Raw genomic sequence first — 23,341 nt, 5'->3', positions numbered from 1 at the left:
GTTCTGAAAGAATAGGAAAGATATAGTTCCCAGTCCATCATACAATGGGAAGTGATTACATATTGTCATGCTTGTGGAATATTAGCAGAAAAATAAAACTATTAGAGAGATTGGAATTTATTTAAAGATTCTGGAAGATTTCTGTTGAAAACAGATCAATTAAATAAGTCTACCAACAAATCAATAATATTTAAACAATGAATTTAAGAATTTGTTCCAAATTCTGAATTATTTGTGGTCATCATTTCTTATATGAAAGAAATAATTGTTTTTTGAAAACAGAATTATTAAGGCATGATGAAGAGGAAAAGAGTTTTTTTAATAAATCCTTTTTAAAAAAACTGCAAATTAGATAGCTGAAAGTAATTAGATAGCTATACCCCAAATTCTTTAAATTTAATCTGAAATATAGTGATTCAAATCTTTAATATATATTTAGATAAGTAACATCAACTTATTAGGCAAAATAGTGGGATTTTAAATAACATTTAAAATTTAGTTCAATAGAAATGGGCTCCTTTGGGAAATGGTGAGGTTTTTTTTTTTGGGGGGGGGAAGAAAATTCAATTCCATTTTGGAAAAGTTAAGTTTAAGATGTCTATTGTTTTTCCAAGAGAAATCCAATGGGCTGGTGCCAACAGAGACTCAGGAGAGATGTGGATTGGATGTACAGATATGCACGTCATCTCAGTAGAGATGATATACCCATGAAAACAGTTAACAAAATATAAAATAGAGAGGAAGACAGGGAATGGGACAGAGGCCTAATGACATATGTATATATGTAAATAATGATCTAAGAAAGGTGATCAGAAGGATTAGACAAGACGAAAATCAACAGAGGGAAATGCCATAGAAACCAAAGTAGAAAAAAAAATATTCTCTTTGTACTATTTAAATCACAAAATTTTCTAATTTTATTTATTCTTTAAAATTTTTCCTTTGAGGATAGGCATTGAATCATTCCTTATCCAGGCATCTATTTATTAGTTAAACTACATTCAGGTCACATTTAGTTTCTTAGCATTGTAAACACACGAATAAAAACCAAAAAACCCCCATAAATTTATAGTGCAATAGCAATGGGAATTGTAATTTCATGCCTATAGTATGTATATACCTCCCATGTACCTATCATCCTAAAATTCTCATAAAAGTCTTCAATGATTTCAAATACCATTTTCCTTTTCAGTTTTAAAAACATATATGAATTCGTTAAAGATCTTTTAAAGAAATTTTAGGTCTTGCAGGTGGGTGGTCAAAGCAAGGTGGTAAATAGGCAGCTGAGGCATTTTTTAAAGGGAATAAGTAAAAGGAATCTAGAGGAGCGAGCAGGGCATTGGCAGAGGGAGAAAGCAAGCAAGACTACTAAGAAAGAATTCACAAAAGCTGGAGAAAGTGCCCCAATAGGAGCAGATCTCAACAGTCCTTTGCCATGTTTTCTTTCATTCCTGACAATCTTTTATCTTGGTAATGATGGCAGGACCTGCCTTCTATGAATGGGACAACTCTCCAGATTATAGTAGCAGCTCTGTCAAGATGTACAGGAGAAATTCTCCTTATCCCTCCATAAAATAACAGTGCCTAGAAATGATTTCGAGAAGCACTGAGAAGATGACATATGAGAGATATTTGGGAAATTTAACTTTGTATGTCAGTGCTCATATCTAATACATTATAGGCAGGAAATTACAATTGACACAATATGCTATCTTTGGCCTTTTGCATCAATTTTCCCCAAAAAATATTGTTTTATAAAGAACCTTTTCAAGATCTTGTATTCTTTGTTCTTCCTTTAACGAAAGAATTTTTTGGGCATTTTCAAAATGTATACGATTAATTTTTTCTTCCATCTGTTTAAACTTTGCTTGAAACTTTTCTGAAACCCGTTTTAGATTCAAATCAGTTTGTCGAGGCACCAGGTTCTTAAGTCTCTAAATAAAGAAAGCATTTCCAAAGACCCTGAGGTTAGAAATGAATGGGCTTGTTCATCTTTTAAATAACAATTTTACAACACAAACAATTTTAAAATATTCAACAAATAATCTGAACTAATTTTTAAATAAACAAGTATATTAGTCAGAAAATGTCTTTAAAATGTTAGTTATAAAAGAAAATTGAAAAAAATTTGAACTAAAACTAAAGACAAAACACTTGAATTCTTATAAAATAGTCTCTCAAAGACTAATGAAATTCTTTGCCCTGTGTTTGATTTTTTAAAAAATAATTTCAAAATGCAAGTTTCATTTGAATCAATATCACCTGAAAAATAAATTAACAAATTCTCTTTTACTTAACTTACAACTTACTTAAACCACAACTAGTAAAGAAATGATGTACATTAGCTTCTTGAAGTCACTAGATTATCAGTCTATGCATTATAAAGTAATTTGGCAAGCAAATATTTTTGATTTGGAGGGAATCTTAGAAATCAAATAGGTCAACAAGTCTGATGTGGTGAAGGAAATATGACTCATCAGAGTTAATATTTTTACTTCTTGATTATCTTGATGCAATATATGATTCCATGATTCCAAGGAATTTGATAGAATATTTTTTGACATTCATACCAAAAAATCTAAATAATTATGTGATTAAAACCTTCCAAAAGAGTTTTCTTGGCATTATACACTTATTCCAATGAGACAAACATTTGGGATATCTTAGTTAAAATTTTCCATCTCCAGCACTTAATATGGTGCTCTGCACATAGAAAGCACTTAATAACTATTTGTTTGAATAAAGGAATAAAATTGCTTTTATTGGAGATGCTGTTGAATTTCCTTTTTGAGAATTGCTTTCAAAGACAATGGAATCTCTTGGAATATCCCATTTTCAATAAGAAGTCTTTTTCATCTGTTCTTAATTCCAATGTCTTCCATTAGTTAATACTTTCCTCTTTATCTCATTTATAACTTGTTTGTATATGTTTGTTTATTTGTTATCTGGCCCATTAGGTTATGAGCTCCTTTAAGGCAAGGATTGCTTTTTGCTTCTTTTTTGCATTCTCAGCACTTTGGATAGTATTTGGCATATAATACACATTGTTTATTGACTGATCTCCATTGGTGTTTAAGTTTTGGTGTAATGAAGGTACATTTGATTTTTTAAAGTATCTATAAGCTACAAAGAACTCCATCTTATAATGTTAACAGTTTCATTTAGTTATATACAAAGGAAGGCTGATTTTTTTTTGGGGGGGTAGAGAAGGTATATTGCTTATAAGATACCTTTAAAAGTAATTCCCAAAGAGAAATTTCAAATGTTTTCAGCAATTCTGATAAATATAAAAAAATAGTTTTCCATGGTGACTGACTAATTTTGGAGAATTTTAGAATCTTCTGGACATATGAATGCTGGTATATTTGTTTAAAAATTATTTCCTTATGTATAGAAGAATTACACATGTTTAACATATATTGGATTATTTGCCATCTAAGGGAGTGTGTGGGGAAAGGGAGAGAAAAAAAAATTTGAAAAGGTTTTGCAAGGGTGAAAGTTGAAAACTACCTATGCACATATTTTGAAAATAAAAAGCTTTAAAAATTAAATAAAAGGTAAAAAAAATTTCCTTATTGGCATATCTTTTATACTAAATAAAATGAGCAATACAGTTTCTTTCATTAACTATCCCATTTGTTTTTTGAGTCTTAACTGTTATCATTTTCCATTAAGAGGTCCTGAAATTAGAAAAGATTTTGTGTTCAGGATATTTTCAGGTATGGACCATATTGAGTTGCTATGGCCGACTAGGGGTCTGAATAATTATTACATTTTCCTATATGACTGAAGGACTCTGTTTTTTTTTAAACTGAAATTTATTAAACTGAAAATTGTTCTAAACTGAAATTTTAAAATGCTACTTATTACCCGCTAGTTTAGAAAATTAACAGTACATGTTGTTCATTGTAAGGAAATTTCTTAGGGCAGAAAAAAATTTCTATTTTTTGTCAATGAAATTACATGATCTCATTCCTATCTCATCACAAATTATGTACCTGCCACACGTGAGGCACTATGTAAAGGAATTAGGGAGGATGTAAGCATATATTACATGATTCTTCCTGTTAGGATGTGAAATAGACTTACAAATAGAAATAAAATATATACATATAAAATATTATCTAACAATGTACGGGAGTATATCAAAAAGCTTGAAGCATCTCCCAGAGAATATGCTAGACTGGAGTTTATAAGTGGGCTCTGCCAGCCAGTTTCATGGAGGAGGCTGAGCTGCCACTAAACCTTAAAGGAGGAGTATAGTCAAAAAGGAAACTGGGAAGAGAGTGGCTCATTCCAAGTGGAGGAATGTTGTGAGCAAACCAAGAGAGTAGGATGTATGAAATATATTAAAGAAAAATGAAAAGACCAATCTGGCTATAGATTCAGGTACAATTAATGCTTAAAACTCAAAAGATAAGTTGAGACCTAGTTGTAAAATAAATTGAATGCTTTGAAGTGTAGGATAGTTAATGCTGGATTTAGGGTTAGAGGGCATGTATTTAAATCTCAGCTGGTAGCAAATCATTCAACAATCCTGGTCCTCAGTTTATTTTTTCCATCTTGATCTTTAGCAGATGGTATTCCATAAGCTCTTTAATTCTAAATGATAAAGTCACAGGATCTTATGAATTCCACATTAAAGAGTTTGGATTTGACTCCATAGTTATGGGGTAGGATAGACTGAAGAGATGTGAGATTATCCAAGCAATATCATTGGAAGATATTGCTAGCAACAATGTACAGGATGGATTGGAGAGAAAAGGGCCTGGAGGCAATAAGAACAATAAGGAACCTATTGAAAGGAAGACACAGTGAAGAAGGTTTAAACTAGGTGGTGGCAATGATGAGACTCCCTAAGGATGAAAAGTGCAGCATAATGGTAATACAAAGGGCTAACCAGCCTCAGAGGTCTTCAATTTGAGTTCTGCACTCTCAGTTTGATTGCTGTGTGATCCTGGACAAGCTATTGCAACTTTTGGCTTCAATCTCCTTATTTTGTTAAATATCTGTAAGAAGATCCCTTCCAGCTCTAATACTGAATGATCCTGACTGATGAGATAAAATGGATAAGGGAGAGTGTTAAATCATATATGTCATTCTTAGCTTTAAGTGTTTTTTTGTGTGTATGTGTATGTATGAGAGAAATAGAGATGGAAAGAGAGAAAGAGGGATGAAAGAAAGGAAGAAAGAAGAGAAGAGAGGGAGGCAGGAAGGAGGGAAGGAAGGAAGGAAGGAAGAGGGAAAAGAAGAAAGAAAAGAAAGAGGTAAAGAGAGAGGAAGGAACAGTAGAGAGAAAAAAGGAGAAAGGAAGGAAAGGAAAGGAGAGAAGTAAGGAGAAATAGAAAGGAAGGAGGAAGGAAAGAGGAAAGGAAAGAAGGAAGAAAGGAAAACAGAAGGAAGGATGGGTAGATGGAAGAAAGGAAGGAAATAAAGAAGGAGATATTTATTCAGTATTATTTATTAAAACACAGGCACTATATCTGACACTTTATATAATCTCATTTGATCTTTGAAACAGTATTGGGAGATGAGTGTTGTTATTATCCATATTTTATTTTTGCAGAAACTAAAGCAGGTTGATATGAAATAACTTGACCAGGATTGTCGTTATTAAGTATTTGAAACTGGATTTGAATTCAGATCTTCCTGACTTCTAGTCCATCATTCTATCTTCTATACCACTTAATTACCTTAAGAGGAATAAATAATTTATTTCTGAACTACCATTACACAAAAATAATACAATAAAAAGGAAACTTTTTTCGTTTTTTGCTGAAGTAATTGGAATTAAGTGACATAGCTAGGAGTGTTAAATGTCTGAAACCAGATTTTAACTTGGGGGCCTCCTGACTTCAGGGCTGGTGCTCTATCCACTGTGCCACCTAGCTGCCCCAAAAGGAAACATTAAAAAAAAAAAGGTAAAAATGTTCAAAAATCCAGTGGGATCTTAATGGAATTATGTGAAGTTCTTTCCATTTTTTCACACTGTTTAACATATTAAATTCTACAGGTGTACTTACCTCTCTATAAATTTCACTCTTCATACTTTGTAGTTTTGCAGGTGCTAAAGGTCTCATTGTTTGCATTGCAACTCCAGTCAGTCCACTTTTTTTCTTTTTTTGGAGTGCGATGTATAATTGGTAAAGAAGTTTGGTTACAGAGCCATGCTTTTCTGTCATAATATTTTGGGCCACATTTTGATCAAACTGAACTCCCAGGAGTTGGAATGTTGGTTCTAAGCGAGAAAAGTTATTAAGCTTGACATTGGAAACCCTAAAATGAAAAAAAAAATTCATTATTAAATATTGATTTATCTAAACAATTACATACAAGCTATGGAAACATTAATCATAGTAGTAAATATTTCTTTTCAAGCAACCATTTCAAGTAACAAATATTTTCATGATATGCAATTCCAAATTGTATGACATTTAAAAAGTTTTATTTTCCCATGCACTCAAAGTTTAATACCATTTAAAACTCAAGCTTTCTCATATCACTATAGTGATTTATTTTATATTAGGTTTGAATGAAAAAGACATAAATTTCTGCACATTAAGATTTCAAAATTTCTAGGGAAAGTTACATGAACAAAAAAGTACACACACACACATATATCTTTATTTATGCATCCCATACATATTATATGTGCATATCTGTGTGTGTGCATATACACAAATGTGTGAGTGCATATACATATTCATACAAACAAATACCAAGGAGCACAGGCCCAGAGTCAGAAGGCCTTACTTTATTCTCAACTCCACCAATTATTCGCCATTATAATTGTAGTCATAATGATCAGCTAGATGGCACAGTTGATAAGAATGCTGAGCTTCTTCCTGAGTTCAAATCTGCCTCAGATATTTACTAGCTGTGTTATTTATGTCACTTAATCCCATTTACCAATTTCCAAAAATGAGAGAGAGAAGCAAGCAGCAACTCACTCTAGTATTTTCCCCAAGAAAACAATTGTGGTCTTGTGGTCATGAAGAGTTGGACATAACAATAAAAATAACAAAAATAATCATAAGACTCTCCGATCAAATTAGAACGGGCAGAGACCATAGAAACCATCTACTCTAACTCTTTTCTTTTTCAAATAAGGAACCTCAGTAAGGTTTGATTCTTTGAAAGTATCCAATTCATAATTTCTTATGTGTCAATAACAGTCCCCTAAATTTTTTGTACCATACTAACCGATCTCCAACAGCAAGACACTCCTTTAGTTTCCAATTTTTTTTTTACTATCATTAAAAGATCTGTTTACAAATATTTTGGAAGTATAGCTCCTTTTTCTCTTCTGAAAAATTTCTTTGAGGTAGAGTTCTTATACTCATATAGCTGATTAACTTTGTAGGCATAGTTCCAATATTGCTTTCCTGAATGATTAGACCAATTTAACACCTCAATATTAAGAGTTCACTAGGGTACCTCTCCACCCTTAGCCCCTTCAAATTTGTTATTTTTTGCTTTTGTTATCTTTAACAGTCCTATATATAGTATGATATCAGAGTTGCTTAAAATTTCTAGATATTTAATTAAAGTGATTTGAAGCATTTAAAAAATATGATTGTGGATAGCTTGTTTCTCTCTTTCAAAAGTCCATCTTTATATCCTTTGATTATTTACCTATTGGAGAATAGCTTTTAGTCATAAATTTAAATTAATTCCACATACTTTTTGGTAATGAGACTTTCATCTGAAAGGTCTGCTCACACACAAAAATTTCCCCATCTACCTATTTCCCTTTAGATTTTGCTGTGTAAAACCTTTCGTATTTTATATAAGAATCACATATCCCATCTAATTTTATCTATTCCTTATTTTATCATAAACTATAAATCTAAAACATAATTTCTTCCACCTCTAATTTGTTTATGATAGAAACTTTTATGTCTGGTCATATATTCATTTGACCTTATTTTGAAGTCTGATGTGAGATTTTGGCCTTAATATAATTTGTTTTCCCATTATTTTTTGTTATCTTTCCTCAATAGTGGAAGTCTTTTGGATTAAAATAAATACCCTACTATTTTACAATTAGATTTATATGAATTTATCTTATATCCTGCAACTTTGCAAGTGCGAGTTGGTTTTTTGAAAGTTCTGCAACTTTTCTTCATTATATACATTTGCTCTTACATTTAAATAAGTGCTCTTTGAAGAGCTTTATTAAGATTTTTAGAAACTTTTTAAAAATTGAAATAAGTAATAGATTTTCAAAAGCCTATTAAGTATCTATTGATTTAATGATGTTATCTTATTTATATTATATTACAAGTAGGATTTATTATATTCACAGTTTTCCTTATGTTGAGCATAATGACCATTCTTGGTATAAACTAAATCTGGTCATAGTATACAATTATTCTAATTCACATATTATTGTAGTTTACTTAATAATATTCTCTCTAAAATTTTTTGCATCAGACTTTATTAAGGACAGTAGTCTTATTTTCCTTTCCTGCATATATATCTTTTTTGTAGATAATTAGTCAATTTATTAATAATGCTAGCACATTATTAATAGAAAGATGGTTATTTGGCCATCTCTCTTAGATCAAACAAAATATTTAATGTTTATATAACCTTAGAAGAATGGGTGTTCCTGAAGGTGGAAATCAATTTGAGTGATTAACAAGTAATGAACATTACAAGGAGAAGTGGGCTTTTTCTGAGGAGAGGTTAGGGGATGTGACCAGGATCATTCAGTTTTGCTCAAAGGGAATGTAATAACAATAACAAAAAGTAGTACTATTATCTAGTGTTTTAAGGTATGCAAGTGGTTTACATATATGATTTCATTTGATTAATACAACAATTCCATAAAATACTAATACCTTCATATTACAGATGAATATACTGAGGCTGAGAGAGAGATTAGGTAACTTTCCCCCCAGAACTATTGTTAATGAGAGAATCTAAACTCACATCTTCCTGATTCCACGCCTGAAAAACAAAACAGCAATGCTTCAAGGCAGGTAAGTGAGAGAATGGATAGAATGCTGGAATTGAGATTAGAAAGAACTGAATTCACCTCTGATCTCAGAGCTGATCTCTCTATCTGGCTGTGCAATCTTGGACAAATAATTTAAACTTGCCTCAATTTCCTTATCTGCAAAATTATCTGCAAATGAAAAAGGCAACTATTCTAGTACCTTTGCCAAGAAAATCCCAAATGGGGTTACAAAGATCATGATAAACTGAACAGCAACAAGAAAGATCTCAAAATTCTCAACACAGAAAACCCCTCAAGAGAGTCAGAACTAATAACCACATGTCAGATATTAATACAGAAATGTGCATAACAGTGGAGTATAGGTTAGAATACAAGGAAGCAAATTTGACTTCACAAGTATCTGTAAATCTTTGTGGTACAGAATCCAACACTAATGTAGTACTCCAGAACTGTGTATCATATTCAGTTAGTATTGGGTGTGAAAAAAAGGGTGATAGTAGAGTGACATTATAAATTTAGAATATAGTCTCAGATGAAATGATCACTAAAGAGAAGAGCCAAGAATGATGAAGAATATTTATGTGAATATCATTGGAGGTAGAAACATAAGTGATATTGTCAGTAAAATACACTATTGACTACATTCATAGGAGAAGAATTTATGAAACAGATTTAATACCTAGCACTGAGGCATAATGTAATGAAAATTTCAATCATCTAGTTGGAACTCACACTCTCTGACAAAAGCAGAATAGATAATTTTTTGGCTTACCTAACAATAATTTCATCCTTCGAAAGATGGAGAAGCTAACAAAGGGAATTACTTTTTTGGTCTTGTATCTCACTCATAAAGAGGAAACAGTTGTGGGTTGAAATCATGGCAGTCTTAAGAAAATGTGACTATTTTGTCTTAGGTTTGAAGAAAAGTAACTTTGATGTGGAAAGGAGGGAGTTTTTTTATAGGTATAATGAACTGGTTTACCAATATAGAAAGACACATACAGACAATAATCCACTAGTTGTTAAATCAAAGAATATAACTTGAGTTGAACTATCTTTTAGATAAGATCTATGAAAACTAAAAGCAGAAAGAAATGGCATTTAGAACACCATCTTAGACCACATACTACAATATGCCTAGTATAAACATTTCATCAGTATAAAAAGTTCACATAACTTTTTTAAAAATTATAAAAAAATGAGATCAAGAATATTTTAAAAATATGGCTAGAAGTATAATTCCTAATCAAACAATGGATAGAGTTTAAAAAAGACTTTTAACTATCTATGTATGAAACCTATATTTCATGTGAATAAAACCAATAGCAAATAGGATAGAAGGGAATCTGTGGTCTTGGAAAATATGCTTGTATAAAAATCAGTGTTACAAATGTGACAAACTTGTAACATTATGAACCATTCTCCAATGAATAAATACTCAAAGGTTAGAAAAAATAGCTTTCAAATGAATTGTTAACTATATGTCACCACAAGAATATATGCTTCCAATTAATAAAAGAAAAGCAAATTAAAATATTGAGATTGGTTAATCAACAAGCACTTTTAAAAATGCTTACTAATTCGTAACTAGGCCCAAAGGGCTATCCAAATGTGTATATCCTTTGATCTAGCAGTGTTTCTACTGGGTTTATATCCCAAAGACATCTTAAAAGAGGGACAGGGACCCACATGTGCAAAAATATTTGTGGTAGCTCTTTTTGTAGTGGCAAGAAACTGGAAATTGAATGGATGTCCATCAGCTGGGGAATGGTTGAATAAGTTATGGTATAATGAATATTAACATTATTATTCTATAAGAAACAATTAGCAGGATGGTTGCAGAGAGGCCTGGAGAGACTTTCATGAACTGATGCTAAGTGAAATGAGCAGAACCAAGAAAATATTATACATGGCAACACCAAGATTATGTGATGATCAATTCTTATGGATGTGGCTCTTCTCAACAATGAGGTGATCCAGGCCAGTTCTAATGGTCTTGTGATGAAGAGAGCCATCTGCACCCAGAGAGAGGACTGTGGAAGCTGAGTATGGATCACAGCATAGTATTTTTACTCGTTTTGTTATTGTTTGCTTGCATTTTATTTTCTTATTTTTCTGATTTTATTAAATTTTTCTTGTGCAAAAAGGTAATTGTATAAATACGTATGTATATATTGGATTTGACAAATACTATTACCATGTTTAACAAAAAAAATGTTTATTATGTGTCAGGTGGCTAACCATTAGATACAAGTTTCATCTCATTCACAAATAATTGGTAAAGATGACACATGATGGAAACAATGTTGAAGAGGATGTGTAGAATAAAAGCAATATTAAATGGTCTCTTAGAGAAACTGGCCTAACCATTTCAGAAAGCTATTATGAATGATGAAAGAAAAATGACTAAATTGTTCATAAACTATGATGACCAAAAATGGCTCTCTAGACATACAGTGCAGTGAAATCAAAGACAGAAATAAAATTTCCCCATATACTAAAAATAGTCATTGCTATATTCTTTGCAATAGCAAAAAAATGGAAACAAAACAGGTTCCCATTGAGTGGGTTAATGGTTGAAAGACTTGATGTTGTGTGAATGCAATGGAACATTATTAGGCAGGAAGAAATAGTGAATAGAAGGCATTTAGATGAATAAGATGAATTGAGTACTGAAAAATAAACAGAATCAAATGACTAAGGGAAAGTAAGGGGAAGGTAAAGATCATTTATTAAAGACCAACTACATTTCACACACCATACTAATAAATACTTTACAATTATCTCACAACAATCTTGGGAGATAAGAAGGAGCTCAATTTAACAGGTAGAGACAATGCACATAGGTATGTGCAGATATTAATGTTGCATTGATTCTGAGAATGATTGATTTTACTTTGGAATGATCCAAGAACTTTCCTTTCTGAATCTTTGTAGCTGATATTAGTTGAAGTCTTGGAGACTGGCTACATGAGCCAGCTTGACACCAGGCATGGCAGGTATATTTCACATAAACAGAGGGGTAGAAAGGGTTATCATTATTATTATAAGATAGTTATTATATTATTATTATTTTTATATATATTATAATATAATGTAATAAAATTATAAGAAAAAATTGGAGAAAGCTCTTATTATTCAGTGAGCTTTTCCTTATAAGAAATATAGGGGGGAATTCTGTAAAATTAATCAATACACCAACAGTTTTTGATACTATATGATATTCTATATCCATTATTCTCCACTTCTGCAATTAAGATCCATTTTCTCAATTCAAATGATCAACCTCATCATTTGAAACTGAACACCCCACTCAGTTTTAAAATATATCTCTGTTTTCTTATATGTTAAAATTAGATAATTTTGGATGTTTATTGAATATCCATTTGGAATTCAAAAAATCTGTGGTATTAAGATGTTGGTTTAAACTGTTTTGTTTTTATCAAGTTTTCCATTTTTTCAACAATTCATATTAAATATGAAAGTTACATGCTTTGGAATATCAAGCATTGTGTTATTATGTTTAGTTATCTCTGATTCTTGCTTCTATTGCTTATTTGATAAATTCTAGCATTCTACTCTATTATTTTCAATTTACATTTTTAATAGTCATTCTTTGTATTTTTCCTTTCTCTTTATTTTTACTATGGACTTATTTACTATAGATTAGTTTACATGTCTTTTTATGTTTCTCTAAATCAGGAGTCCTCAAACTATGTCCCCTGGGCCCTGAAAAGCCAGGGCCTCTTGGGACCTGGCCACACCCACTTGGAGTGTCTTAACATGCTCTCAGAGTCTCAGAGCTCAGACACAGGGCAGCCATTGCTGTCCTGCTAGTGCCTCACTGCTCCACCCTGCAGTCTGTAGAGGAAGCTCAGTAATACTATCCAGACCTTCTTCCCCCCTCCCCCCCCCAAAAAAAGCAGACTGCATTTGTTTTTCTTGTTAGTTTGTTTTCTTCGATTCTTCTTTGACAAAATGAGCAAAAACTTAAAATGGACTCTAACTATTGATAGTTTCTATATGGAGAGAGAGGGGAATTTAAACCCTGAGGAAACTAAAAACAGACTGTCTCCAGATGAATCTCCAAAGAGGGATATGATCTGGTCCTCAATACACAAGACTCTCATAGAAGAAATTAAAAAGACTATCACAAAACAGCTAGAAGAAAAATGGGAAAATGAAAGGGAAGCTTGGCAAGAGAGTCTGGATAAGTCATCCCACTCATTTAACAATAGAGTGGATAAAGAAATCAAATCCTTGAGAAACAAAATTAGTGAGTTGGAAAAAGAAAATAGCTCTTTAAAAAATAAAATTGGCTAAATAGAAAAAAATTTCATAAAACAAAACAACTCACTTAAAAACTCAGTTGGACAATTAGAAAAAGATATTAAAATGTGAATGAAGAAAATAACTCATTAAAAATCAGAATCAAACAAATGGAAATGAATGACTCAAGGAGACACCAAGAATTAGTCAAACAAAACCAAAACAAAAATGAAACAATGGAAAAAATATCAAATACCTTCTTGGGAAAACAACAGACCTGGAAAATAGATCTAGGAGAGATAATCTGAGAATTATTACAATTATTATGCATACCCTTTGACCCAACAGTACTATTATTAGGTCTGCTTCCCAAAGGAAAGGGAGTCATATGTACAAAAGTATTTGTAACAGCTGTTTTTATGGTGACAAACAATTGAGTGAGTTGCCCTTCAACTGAGGAACAACTGAATAAGCTGTAGAATATGATTGTGATGAAACACTCTTGTGATATAAGAAATGTTGAGGGAAGTGGTTTTATAAAAACCTGGAAAGTCCTATGTATATTAATGCAGAGTAAAGTGAGCAGGAGGAGATCAGTGTACATAGTAGCAGCATTATTTAAAAAAATGATAGCCTAAAATCTTAAATAAGATATAACAAAGAAATTACAGAAAGTCATCTCCAGGATAATAATACTATGATCAAGTAGAACTTATACCAGGAATGCAAAGCTGATTCAATATTAGGAAAACTATTAGCATAATTGACTATATCAATAATCAAACTAACAAAAATCATATGATTATCTCAATAGATGCAGAACAAGCATTTGATAAAATCCAACAATTATTCCTATTAAAACACCAGAGAGTATAGTAATAAATGGACTTTTTCCTTAAAATGATCAGTAGCACCTATTTGAAACATCACCAAGTATCATATGTAATGGGAATAAATTTAAAACATTCCTAATAAAATCAGGGCTGAAACAGGGTTGCCCATTATCACTATTGCTATCCATATTGTATTACAAATTTTAGCTTTGGCAATAAAAGAAGAAAAAGAGATGAAAGGAATCATGGTAGGTAATTAAAAAACCAAATTATCACTCTTTGCAGATATAATGATTTATCATACTATTAGAGAACTTAGAGAACCCTAGAAAATCAGCTAAAAAACTACTAGAAACAATTCCCAACTTTAGCAAAATTAAAGGATACCAAATAAATCCACATAAATCATCAACATTTTTATAGATTATCAACAAAGTCCAACAACAAGAGATATAAAGAAAAATTTTATTTAAAATAACTGTTGATAATATAAAATATTTGGGAGTCTACCTGCCAAGGAAAAGTCAGGAACTATATGAATACAACTATAAAGCAGTTGCCACACAAATAAAATCAGATACAATCACTTGGAAAAATATCAAGTGCTCATGGATAGATCAAAGTAATAGAATTAAAATGACAACACTACCTAAATTAATTTTCTTATTCAGTGCCAAACCAATCAAACTCCCATGAAATTATTTATACAGATCTAGAAAAAATGGTAACAAAGTTCATCTGGAAGAAGAAAAGGTCCAGAATTTCAAGGAAATTAATGAAAAATAATACAAATGAAGGTGGCCTACCTTACCAGATCTAAAACTATATTACAAAGCAAAAGTCATCAAAACCATTTGGTATTGGCTAAGAAATAAGAGTAGTTGATCAGTGGAATAGGTTCCGTTCACAGGACAAAATAGTTAATGACTATAGTAATCTAGGCTTTGACAAACTCAAAAACCCAACTTTCAGGATAAAAATTCAGTATCTGACAAAAAAAAATTGGAAACTAGTATGGCAGAAAGTTACTAGGCAGTGATGCGTATCTAACACCCTATACCAAGAGTGAAATGGGTTCATGATTTAGATTTAAAGAGTGATATTGTAAGCAAATTAGAAGAACAAGTATAGTTTACCTCTCAGATCTATAGAGAAAGAAGGAACTTATGGCCAAAGAAGAACTAGAAATCATTAGTGAACAAAAATAATAATTTTGATTATAAGTTTAAAAGTTTTTGTACAAATAAAACTAATGTAGACAAGATTAGAAAGATTAGAAAGGAAGCAATAAACTAGGGAAACATGTTTACATTCAAAAGGCTTCATATCTAAAATCTATGGAGAACTGGGTTAAATTTATAATAATTCAAGCCATTCTCTAATTGATAATTGGTCAAATGATATGAACAATTTTCATCTAAAGAAATTAAAAACAATTGTAGTCATATGCTCTAAATCACTATTGATCAAAGAAATGCAAATTAAGACAACTCTGAGATACCACTATATGCCTCTCAGATTGGCTAAGATGACAGGAAAAGATAATGACAAATGTTAGAGGGGATGTGGGAAAACTGGGACACTGGTGCATTTTAGATGGAAATGTAAACTGTTTTTGAAGAGCAATTTGAAACTATGCCCAATGGACTACCAAAATGCTCATACCCTTTCATCCAGCAGTGTTTCTACTGGGTTTATATCTCAAAGAGATCTTAAAGGAGGGAAAGGGACCCACATGTGCAAAAAATGTCTGTGGTATCCCTTTTTGTAGTGGCAAGAAACTGGAAACTAAGTGCATTTCCATCAATTGGAGAATGACTGAATAAGTTAAGGTATGTGAATGTTATTAATATCCTGTAAGAAACGATTAGCAGGTTGAATTCAGAGAGACCAGGAGAGACTTACATGAACTGATGCTAAGTGAAATAAGCAGAACCAGGACATCATTATATATGGCAACAAGAAGATTATAAGATGATCAATTCTGATGGACATGGCTCTTCTAAACAACAAGGTGATCTGGGCCAATTCCAATGATCTTGTGATGAAGAGAGCCTTCTATATCCAGAGAAAGGACTTTGGGAACTGAGTGTGGACAACAACATGGCATTTTCACTCTTTTTGTTGTTGTGTGCTTGCATTTTATTTTCTTTCTCATTTTTCCCTTTTTGATTTGATTTTCTTGTGCAGCAAGTTAATTGTATAAATATATGAATATATTGGATTTAACATATTTTTACCATGTTTAACATAGATTGGATTACTTGCTATCTAGGGAGGGAATGGGGAGAAGAGGAGGAAAAGTGGAACACAAGGTTTTGCAAAGGTTAATGCTGAAAAATTATCCATGCATATATTTAGAAAAGGTTTAATAAAAAAAATAAAAAATAATTTCTTATGGAAGACAGCTCTTCTAATTAATACAAAGATTCATGATTATTTCAAGGGATTCATGACAAAAAATGCTATTCACTTCCAGAGTGAGGAGTGGTGAATTCTGAGTGCAAATTGAAGAATAACTTTTTCAATTTCTTTCTTTTTCTTTTTAAAAAAATGTGGCTTATATGGAAATATGCTTTTCATGATTTTCAATTATCATAATGCTTGCCTTTTCAACAAGTGAAGGCCAAGAGGAAAGAAGGAAGGAAGGAAAGAAGGAAAGAAGGAAATTCAGAAGCTGAATTTCATATGAAATTCACAGCTGAACCCAATGCTCAAAGACCAAGTTTAATGCTAAAAAAAGATTTGAGAAAATGTGCGCCTCACTCCCTTTGTTTCAGAGATAGGTCAAATGCTGTCAAGCAAGACCAATGCATTGATTAGATCTATTAAATTAATCTTTTCCCCTCATCCTTTTTCTATATATATTATGAGGAATGACTCACTAGGCAAGAGTGGAAGAGAAAGATATCCAGAAATTCACATGATAAGAAAAGTCATGAATAAAATAAATATTTTATTTTTAAAAAATAAAGATAATTGGTAACTTTGGAAAAGTAGTTTCATCTGATTCATGACTTTGAAAACTAGATTGCAATAGACATTGTGAAATAAGTTGGAAATAAAAAAGAGAATATGCATTTTTTTTTTTTTTAGGAATTTGGTTTTGAAAGGGAAGATTCAGAGATGATAGCATCAAGTGAAGAATTTTCAAATCAGAGAATGTCTGTAAACTGTCAAGAAGTAGGCAATAAATAAGATGAGATTTAAAATCAGAAGAAAAAAAGGACAAGTTTTTGGAGGGCATCTAAGAAGATAGGATGAAGGGCACAAATAGTGAAAGTGATTTAACAACGGTAAACTCTCTTCAACACTGGAGCCAAGGAGGAGTGAACAGGGAATAATATTGAAGTGATACAAAATACTGACTTAGAAAGAGGAAGCTTTTCTGTGTGATTTTTTTCCCAATTGAAATATAGTCTTCTATTTAGATCAAGGGTTCTTAATCTGGGATCCACAGACTTCTAAAAGGGATCACCGATAGTTTTATCTTCTTGAACTTGAATGGGAAAAACATTTTATTTTCATCAACTTGTAACTGAAATTTACCACTACCTTCAATTACTTAAGAATACTATTCTGAAACCAAGCCATTCTCCAACTGATAAATGGTCAAAGGATATGAACAGATAATTTTCAGGTGAAAAAATTGAAACTATTTCTAGTCATATGAAAAGATGCTCCAAATCATTTTGATCAGAGAAATGTAAATTATGGCAACTCTGAGATACCACTATACACCTGTCAGATTGGCTAAGATGACAGGAAAATATAATGATGAATATTGGAGGGGATGTGGGAAAACTGAAACACTGATATATTGTTGGTGGAATTGTGGACAAATCCCAGTCATTCTGGGGAAAAAATTTGGAACTATGCTCAAAAAGTTATCAAACTGTGCAGACTCTTTGCTCCAGCATAGTTACTACTGGATTTATATCCCAAAGAGATCTTAAAGGGAAAGGATCCCACATGTGCAAAAATATTTGTGGCAACCCTTTTTGTAGTGGTTAGAAACTGGTAATTGAATGAATGTCCACCAATTTGGAAAATGGCTGAATAAATTGTGGTATATAAATATTATTGAATACTATGGTTCTGTAAGAAATGACCAATAGGATCATTTCAGGATGGCCTGGAGAAACTTACATGAACTGATGCTAAGTGAAATGAGCAGAACCAGGAGATCATTATACCCTTCAACAATACTATATGATGATCAATTCTTTTTTTTTTTATGATGATCAATTCTGATGGACATGGCTGTCTTCAACAATAAGATGATTCAAACCAGTTTCAATTATTCAGAAAAGATGAGGATCAGCTACACCCAGAGAGAGAACTATGGGAAATGAGTGTGGACCACAACATAGTATTTCTACTCTTTCTGTTATTGTTTGCTTGAATTTTTGTTTTCCTTCTCAGGTTTTTTTCTTTCTTTCTAGATCTGATTTCCCTTACACAACATGGTAACTGTAAAATATGTATACATATATTGAATTTACCATATACTTTAATATATTAACATGTATTGGTCTATCTGCTATCTAGGGGAGAGGGTGGGGAAGGAGGGGAAAAGAATAAAAGGTTTTGCAAGGTTAAATGTTGAAAAATTACCCATGTATATATTTTGTAAATAAAAAGCTGTAATAATAATAGCAATAATAATAATAATAATAATAGGAATATTATTCTGAGAAGGGTTTCGCCAGACTGATAAAGGGTCCACAATGCTGAAAATGTTAAGAAATTCTAGTTTCTATCTGATGTAGTAGTATAAATGCCAACTAGAATAAGGCAAGAAAAAAATTGTGAGAATAACCAAAGATAAAGAAGAAGCAAAATCATCACTTTTTGCGGATAATAAAATTGTATAATTAAAGAGGGAACCTTAGAAAGTTGACTACAATTAAAGGAACATAAGTAGCAAAATTGAGGCATATACAATAAATGTAATAATCATCAACATTCCATTAAATGGAATTCCAAAATTTCAAAATGGAAATCAAAATTCTAAAAAATAGTGAGGAAAAATTTAAAAATTATATTTAAAATGATTAAAAATATACAAAAAGTAGAACACTACTCACCAAAATCCATAGGAATAGAACTTCAAATCAATTTTACAGAAATTTCAACATAAATAATTGGGAAAATATTGTTTATGAGTAAGATAAGTTAATATAATTAGACAATTCTACTTAATGCACTCATATGGTGCCACATCAGTAAATGTACTGAATTATTACTTTATAAAACTAGAAAAATCATAACAAAAAAATTCATAAAGAGGAATATGGTCATGCTCAAGATAATGAAGAAAGAAAAAATGAGAATTAAGGGTAACTCCTAGTACCAAATCTCTTAATTTTATTACAAAACAGTAATGCTCAAAACAATATTTAGTAGTGATTTAAAAATAAGTTGATCACTGGAAGAGATTAGGTACAGAGTATGTAACAAATACAGAAATATATTTGTATGTATAATACACATATGTGTATATATATATTATATATAATAATCAAACACAATTATTTAATAACAACAAATAAGTAACAAACCAATTAGCCTTCTGTCTGATAAATGCAAAGACCCTATCAAAAGGAGGACTATCTTATTTTTGCAAAAATATTGTGATGAAATTAGCAATATGGAAAAAATAGATTTATACCAGCACTTACATCTCATATGAAAAACACAGGGAAAACACCTATAAAATCTATGAATAGAAGGTAAGCTCATTAAACAAGGAATAGAAAAGATCATAGGTTTTAAAATTAAAATAATAGTATTTGTTATCTAAAATTAAAAAAAAAAAAAAAACTTTTTGCCTCCCAAACCAAATAAAGTTAAGATCGAAAGGGACTCACTTGGAAGAAAATCTTTGCAAAATAATTTAAGTTACAAAAGTCTTATTCCCAAAATATTTAGAGAACTGATTCAAATTTGTGAGATTAAGAATCTTCTATAATGGATAAATGATATAAAAATGTGACTCAGTTCTTAATAGAAGAAAACCAGGCTATGCATAGCCACAGAGAAAATGACAGGAACGAAGCAAACAAAAAATCTCCCAGTCACCAATAGCTAGAGAAATGCAAATTAAAGCAATTCTGAGGTTTTACCTCACTCTCATCAAATCATCAAAAAAAAGGGAAAAAAATGAAAATTTGGAGGGAAAATTAGTAATTTTAATCCAATAAGATCGCAGGCACATTAATGTACTGTTTTGTGGACCTGTGAATGAGCTTTTCTGAAATCAGCCTACCCGTCATTTCTTTTAAATAATAATATTCTGTTACATTCATATACCATAACTTATTCAACCATTCCCCAAATGAGAAGCATCCACTCAGTTTCCAATTCCTTGCCATCACAAAAAAGGTACTACAAACAGTTGTGCACATGTGTATCCTTTTACTTCTTTTATGATCTCTTTTGGGATATAGACCCAGTATAGAACAAGACTTCTTAAACTTTTTCCACTCATGACTCCTTTTTGCCAGAGAAATTTTTACATAAGGCTGAGTATATAGAAATATAAAATAGATATACATATAAAACATTTATTTATTGTAAATTATGCTTTTGCAAATCTTACATTCAGTTGTGAGACCCCATATGGGGTTGAGACCCACAGTTTAAGAAGCCGAGTTCTAGAGAAAACCAAGTTTCCATGATTCCAAGATGAAGTCTAAACAGGAATAGTGAAAAGAACAAATAAAAATTATTTTCCCCCTGCCACCTGATTTTTTTCCATTTACTTTTGATGACATTACTTAAAATGGCACGAATCAATTTCTTTTATAAATTCTATGTTTATGGAAGGGTTAAGACATATGAATTAGTTTAAATGGGGTATTAATTGCCTAGCTGAAGTAACAGGATATTTTGATCAAGGAGAAAAGAAACCGGAAACTTTGAAGAACAAAATTATATGGGGCATGGGACAGGATGGGGTAGGATGGTATTGTGAAGACTTAAAGTATTAATAGGCATAGTGGGCACCTGAAAGTAAGGTCACTGGGAATTGGTAGAGGGTTGAGAAAAAAAGAACAGAATATGCCAAACATAAACTGACTTTAACTTTGACCTTGTAGTGGCACTTCTATCAGAAATAGAAAAGAAAAAAAAGTCTTTCTGCCCCAAAATGGCTCCTAGTTTTAACAGTTCAGAGCAAAGGGTAAACAGCACTCACATGTCAGTTTAGTTGCCAAATGGGTTATTTTTGTAGTTTATCCTTGTAATGTATGTAACTATCATTTAAAATAGTTTTTAATGGGAAATGCTTTCTGAGTTCCAAACAATTTTCAAAATTTGAGAACATAATCTATTCACAAATTAGAAATGGTGATCCCATAAACTAGCTTTAATAAATGCAACATAATCATCATTATGGGCTCCTGTGCTACAGTTGTTTGTAGATAAGTTAAACCTTAAGGACTTCTTTGCTCTAGAGGCAAGCATATGATGTAAATGATGACTTCTTAAGAACCAAGATAAGTATTCTGGGAAAAGTATTCTCCCTCTCTACCCTTTCTTCTTATTTGTCATGGGACTTCCATTCTCCTCCCTTGATGCCCAGTGTGTTGTGGGAATAACTCTCTTGTACAGAGAGGAGATTTTACCCTCCCAGGGAAATTCATGTTCATTTTTGTACATATTATGCTCACTTTTCACCCTAAACAAGAGAACTAACCACATTGATAGGCAGACTCTTCTTTCAAAATGAGGAATATTATCCCCAACATGGACAATTACCAAGGCAAATGCCTTCAAACTAGTGCTTTATTTTGATATTTGGAAAGAACACTGATTTCATCCAAATAGAAACTTCTTCCAGTGGCAACAAAGATCACAATTCATTCACGTTCCCATTACTGAAAAATTAGGATCATTCTTCTGGTGATGAACTACCCCACACTGGGCTATTTGGTTCTTGAATGATAGAATATATATCTCATGTCTGAGCCCATTCCCAAAGTCTGTTTCTAGCCTGGCAAAATCTATGGAGGTTGTCCTCTGTTTAAATAACTTTTGAGAATGCAGTCACCTCTATACTATAAGGAAGGTTCAAAATTGGATTATAACAATTTTATATTTTTCACTAATTTAGAATCCTTTTTAAAGCTGAATTAAAAACAAACTTTTTACTCCAATATGAGAAGCAATATAACATAAAAAGAATTTTCCTCAAATCCAAGAAGACCCATGTTCAACTCTCACTTCTGACACAGTAGTAGTTTTGGTACTCTTAGAAAGTCATTTAATCTTTCAGTATTTTAAGTTATTCTCTAAGACTATAATTTTTAGAGAAGGTGCTAAGTTTCATTGGTACAAGAAATTCCCTGTAACAGTGAAATCACAGATTCAGTTCCTATTGCTACCCCTTAGATTTTAACTATGCATATTAAAAAATGTAAAATGTAAAGATAAATAGGCATGATTCCTCAATTATAGTCAATGGATATAAACGGGTAGTTTTCAAAGGAAGAAATCTAAGCTATCAACAGCTATAAGAAAAAGAATCCAAGACAGCAATAATAATAGAAATGAAAATTAAAGCAGTCCTGAAGTTCTACCTTGTACTCAGTTCACAGAATTAACCCCCGCAAATGGCAAATGTTGGAAGGACTATGGGAGAACAAGTACATTCAAGAACTTTGGATAAAGATATGAATCAGCATAGCCATTATAGAAAACAATTTGGAGCCCTGTCCCTAAAAGATGGTAACTGATGATACCCTTACTTGATCTAAGAAATGGAAGAAATAGGAAATAGACCCATATTCTCAAAAATACTTATATTAGCTTTTTTGTAATAGTAAGAATTGGAAACCAAGAAATATTGCTGAATAAATTATGTTATATGAATGTAATAGAACATTACTGTTTCCTAAGAAATGTGAAAAGGGCCAAAAGCACTTTGAAGCAACCTGAAAATACTTCTATGACCTGATATACAATGAAGTAAACAGGATCAGAACAATTTATACAATAAAAACAACATCATGAAAAGGAGTAATTTTGAAATATTTGAGATCTTGGATCCAATACAATGATCAGCTATGATTCCAAAGTAATAATAATGAAAATAGTTGTCCATCTTCATAGTAGTGATAAAAATGACACAGAATGAAACATAATTCTGATTATAATGAGCATAGATTTTACTTTTCTTTTGGCAAGGAAGTGGGAAGGAGAAAAAATTAATGCTTCTTATTAAAAATATTTTTAGCTTTTTTTTCAAACTTTAAACATAATTTCAAAA

General features: G+C 31.5%; 1 protein-coding gene across 8 annotated transcripts in view; it reads right to left on the bottom strand.

Annotated features, from left to right (window-relative positions):
* SPEF2 (sperm flagellar 2) overlaps positions 1 to 23,341 on the bottom strand; it is a 235,389-nt gene that overhangs the window by 195,077 nt on the left and 16,971 nt on the right. For 5 of the 8 annotated variants that reach the window (XM_051989705.1, XM_051989711.1, XM_051989718.1 and 2 more), the window contains exons 3-4: positions 6,024 to 6,276; positions 1,764 to 1,934 (exon numbers count right to left, since the gene is read on the bottom strand). In XM_051989705.1, coding sequence (XP_051845665.1) covers positions 1,764 to 1,934; positions 6,024 to 6,276 — 424 coding nt within the window. Of the gene's footprint in view, positions 1 to 1,763; positions 1,935 to 6,023; positions 6,277 to 20,671; positions 20,758 to 23,341 lie in introns of those variants that run through there. The other 3 variants (XM_051989754.1, XM_051989773.1, XM_051989746.1) reach the window with 2 other exon arrangements.

Source organism: Antechinus flavipes, chromosome 1 (assembly GCF_016432865.1).
Source record: "Antechinus flavipes isolate AdamAnt ecotype Samford, QLD, Australia chromosome 1, AdamAnt_v2, whole genome shotgun sequence".
NCBI lineage: Eukaryota > Metazoa > Chordata > Mammalia > Dasyuromorphia > Dasyuridae > Antechinus > Antechinus flavipes.
Note: the sequence above shows the minus strand (reverse complement) of the source record. Positions and strands in the feature narration are given on the sequence as shown.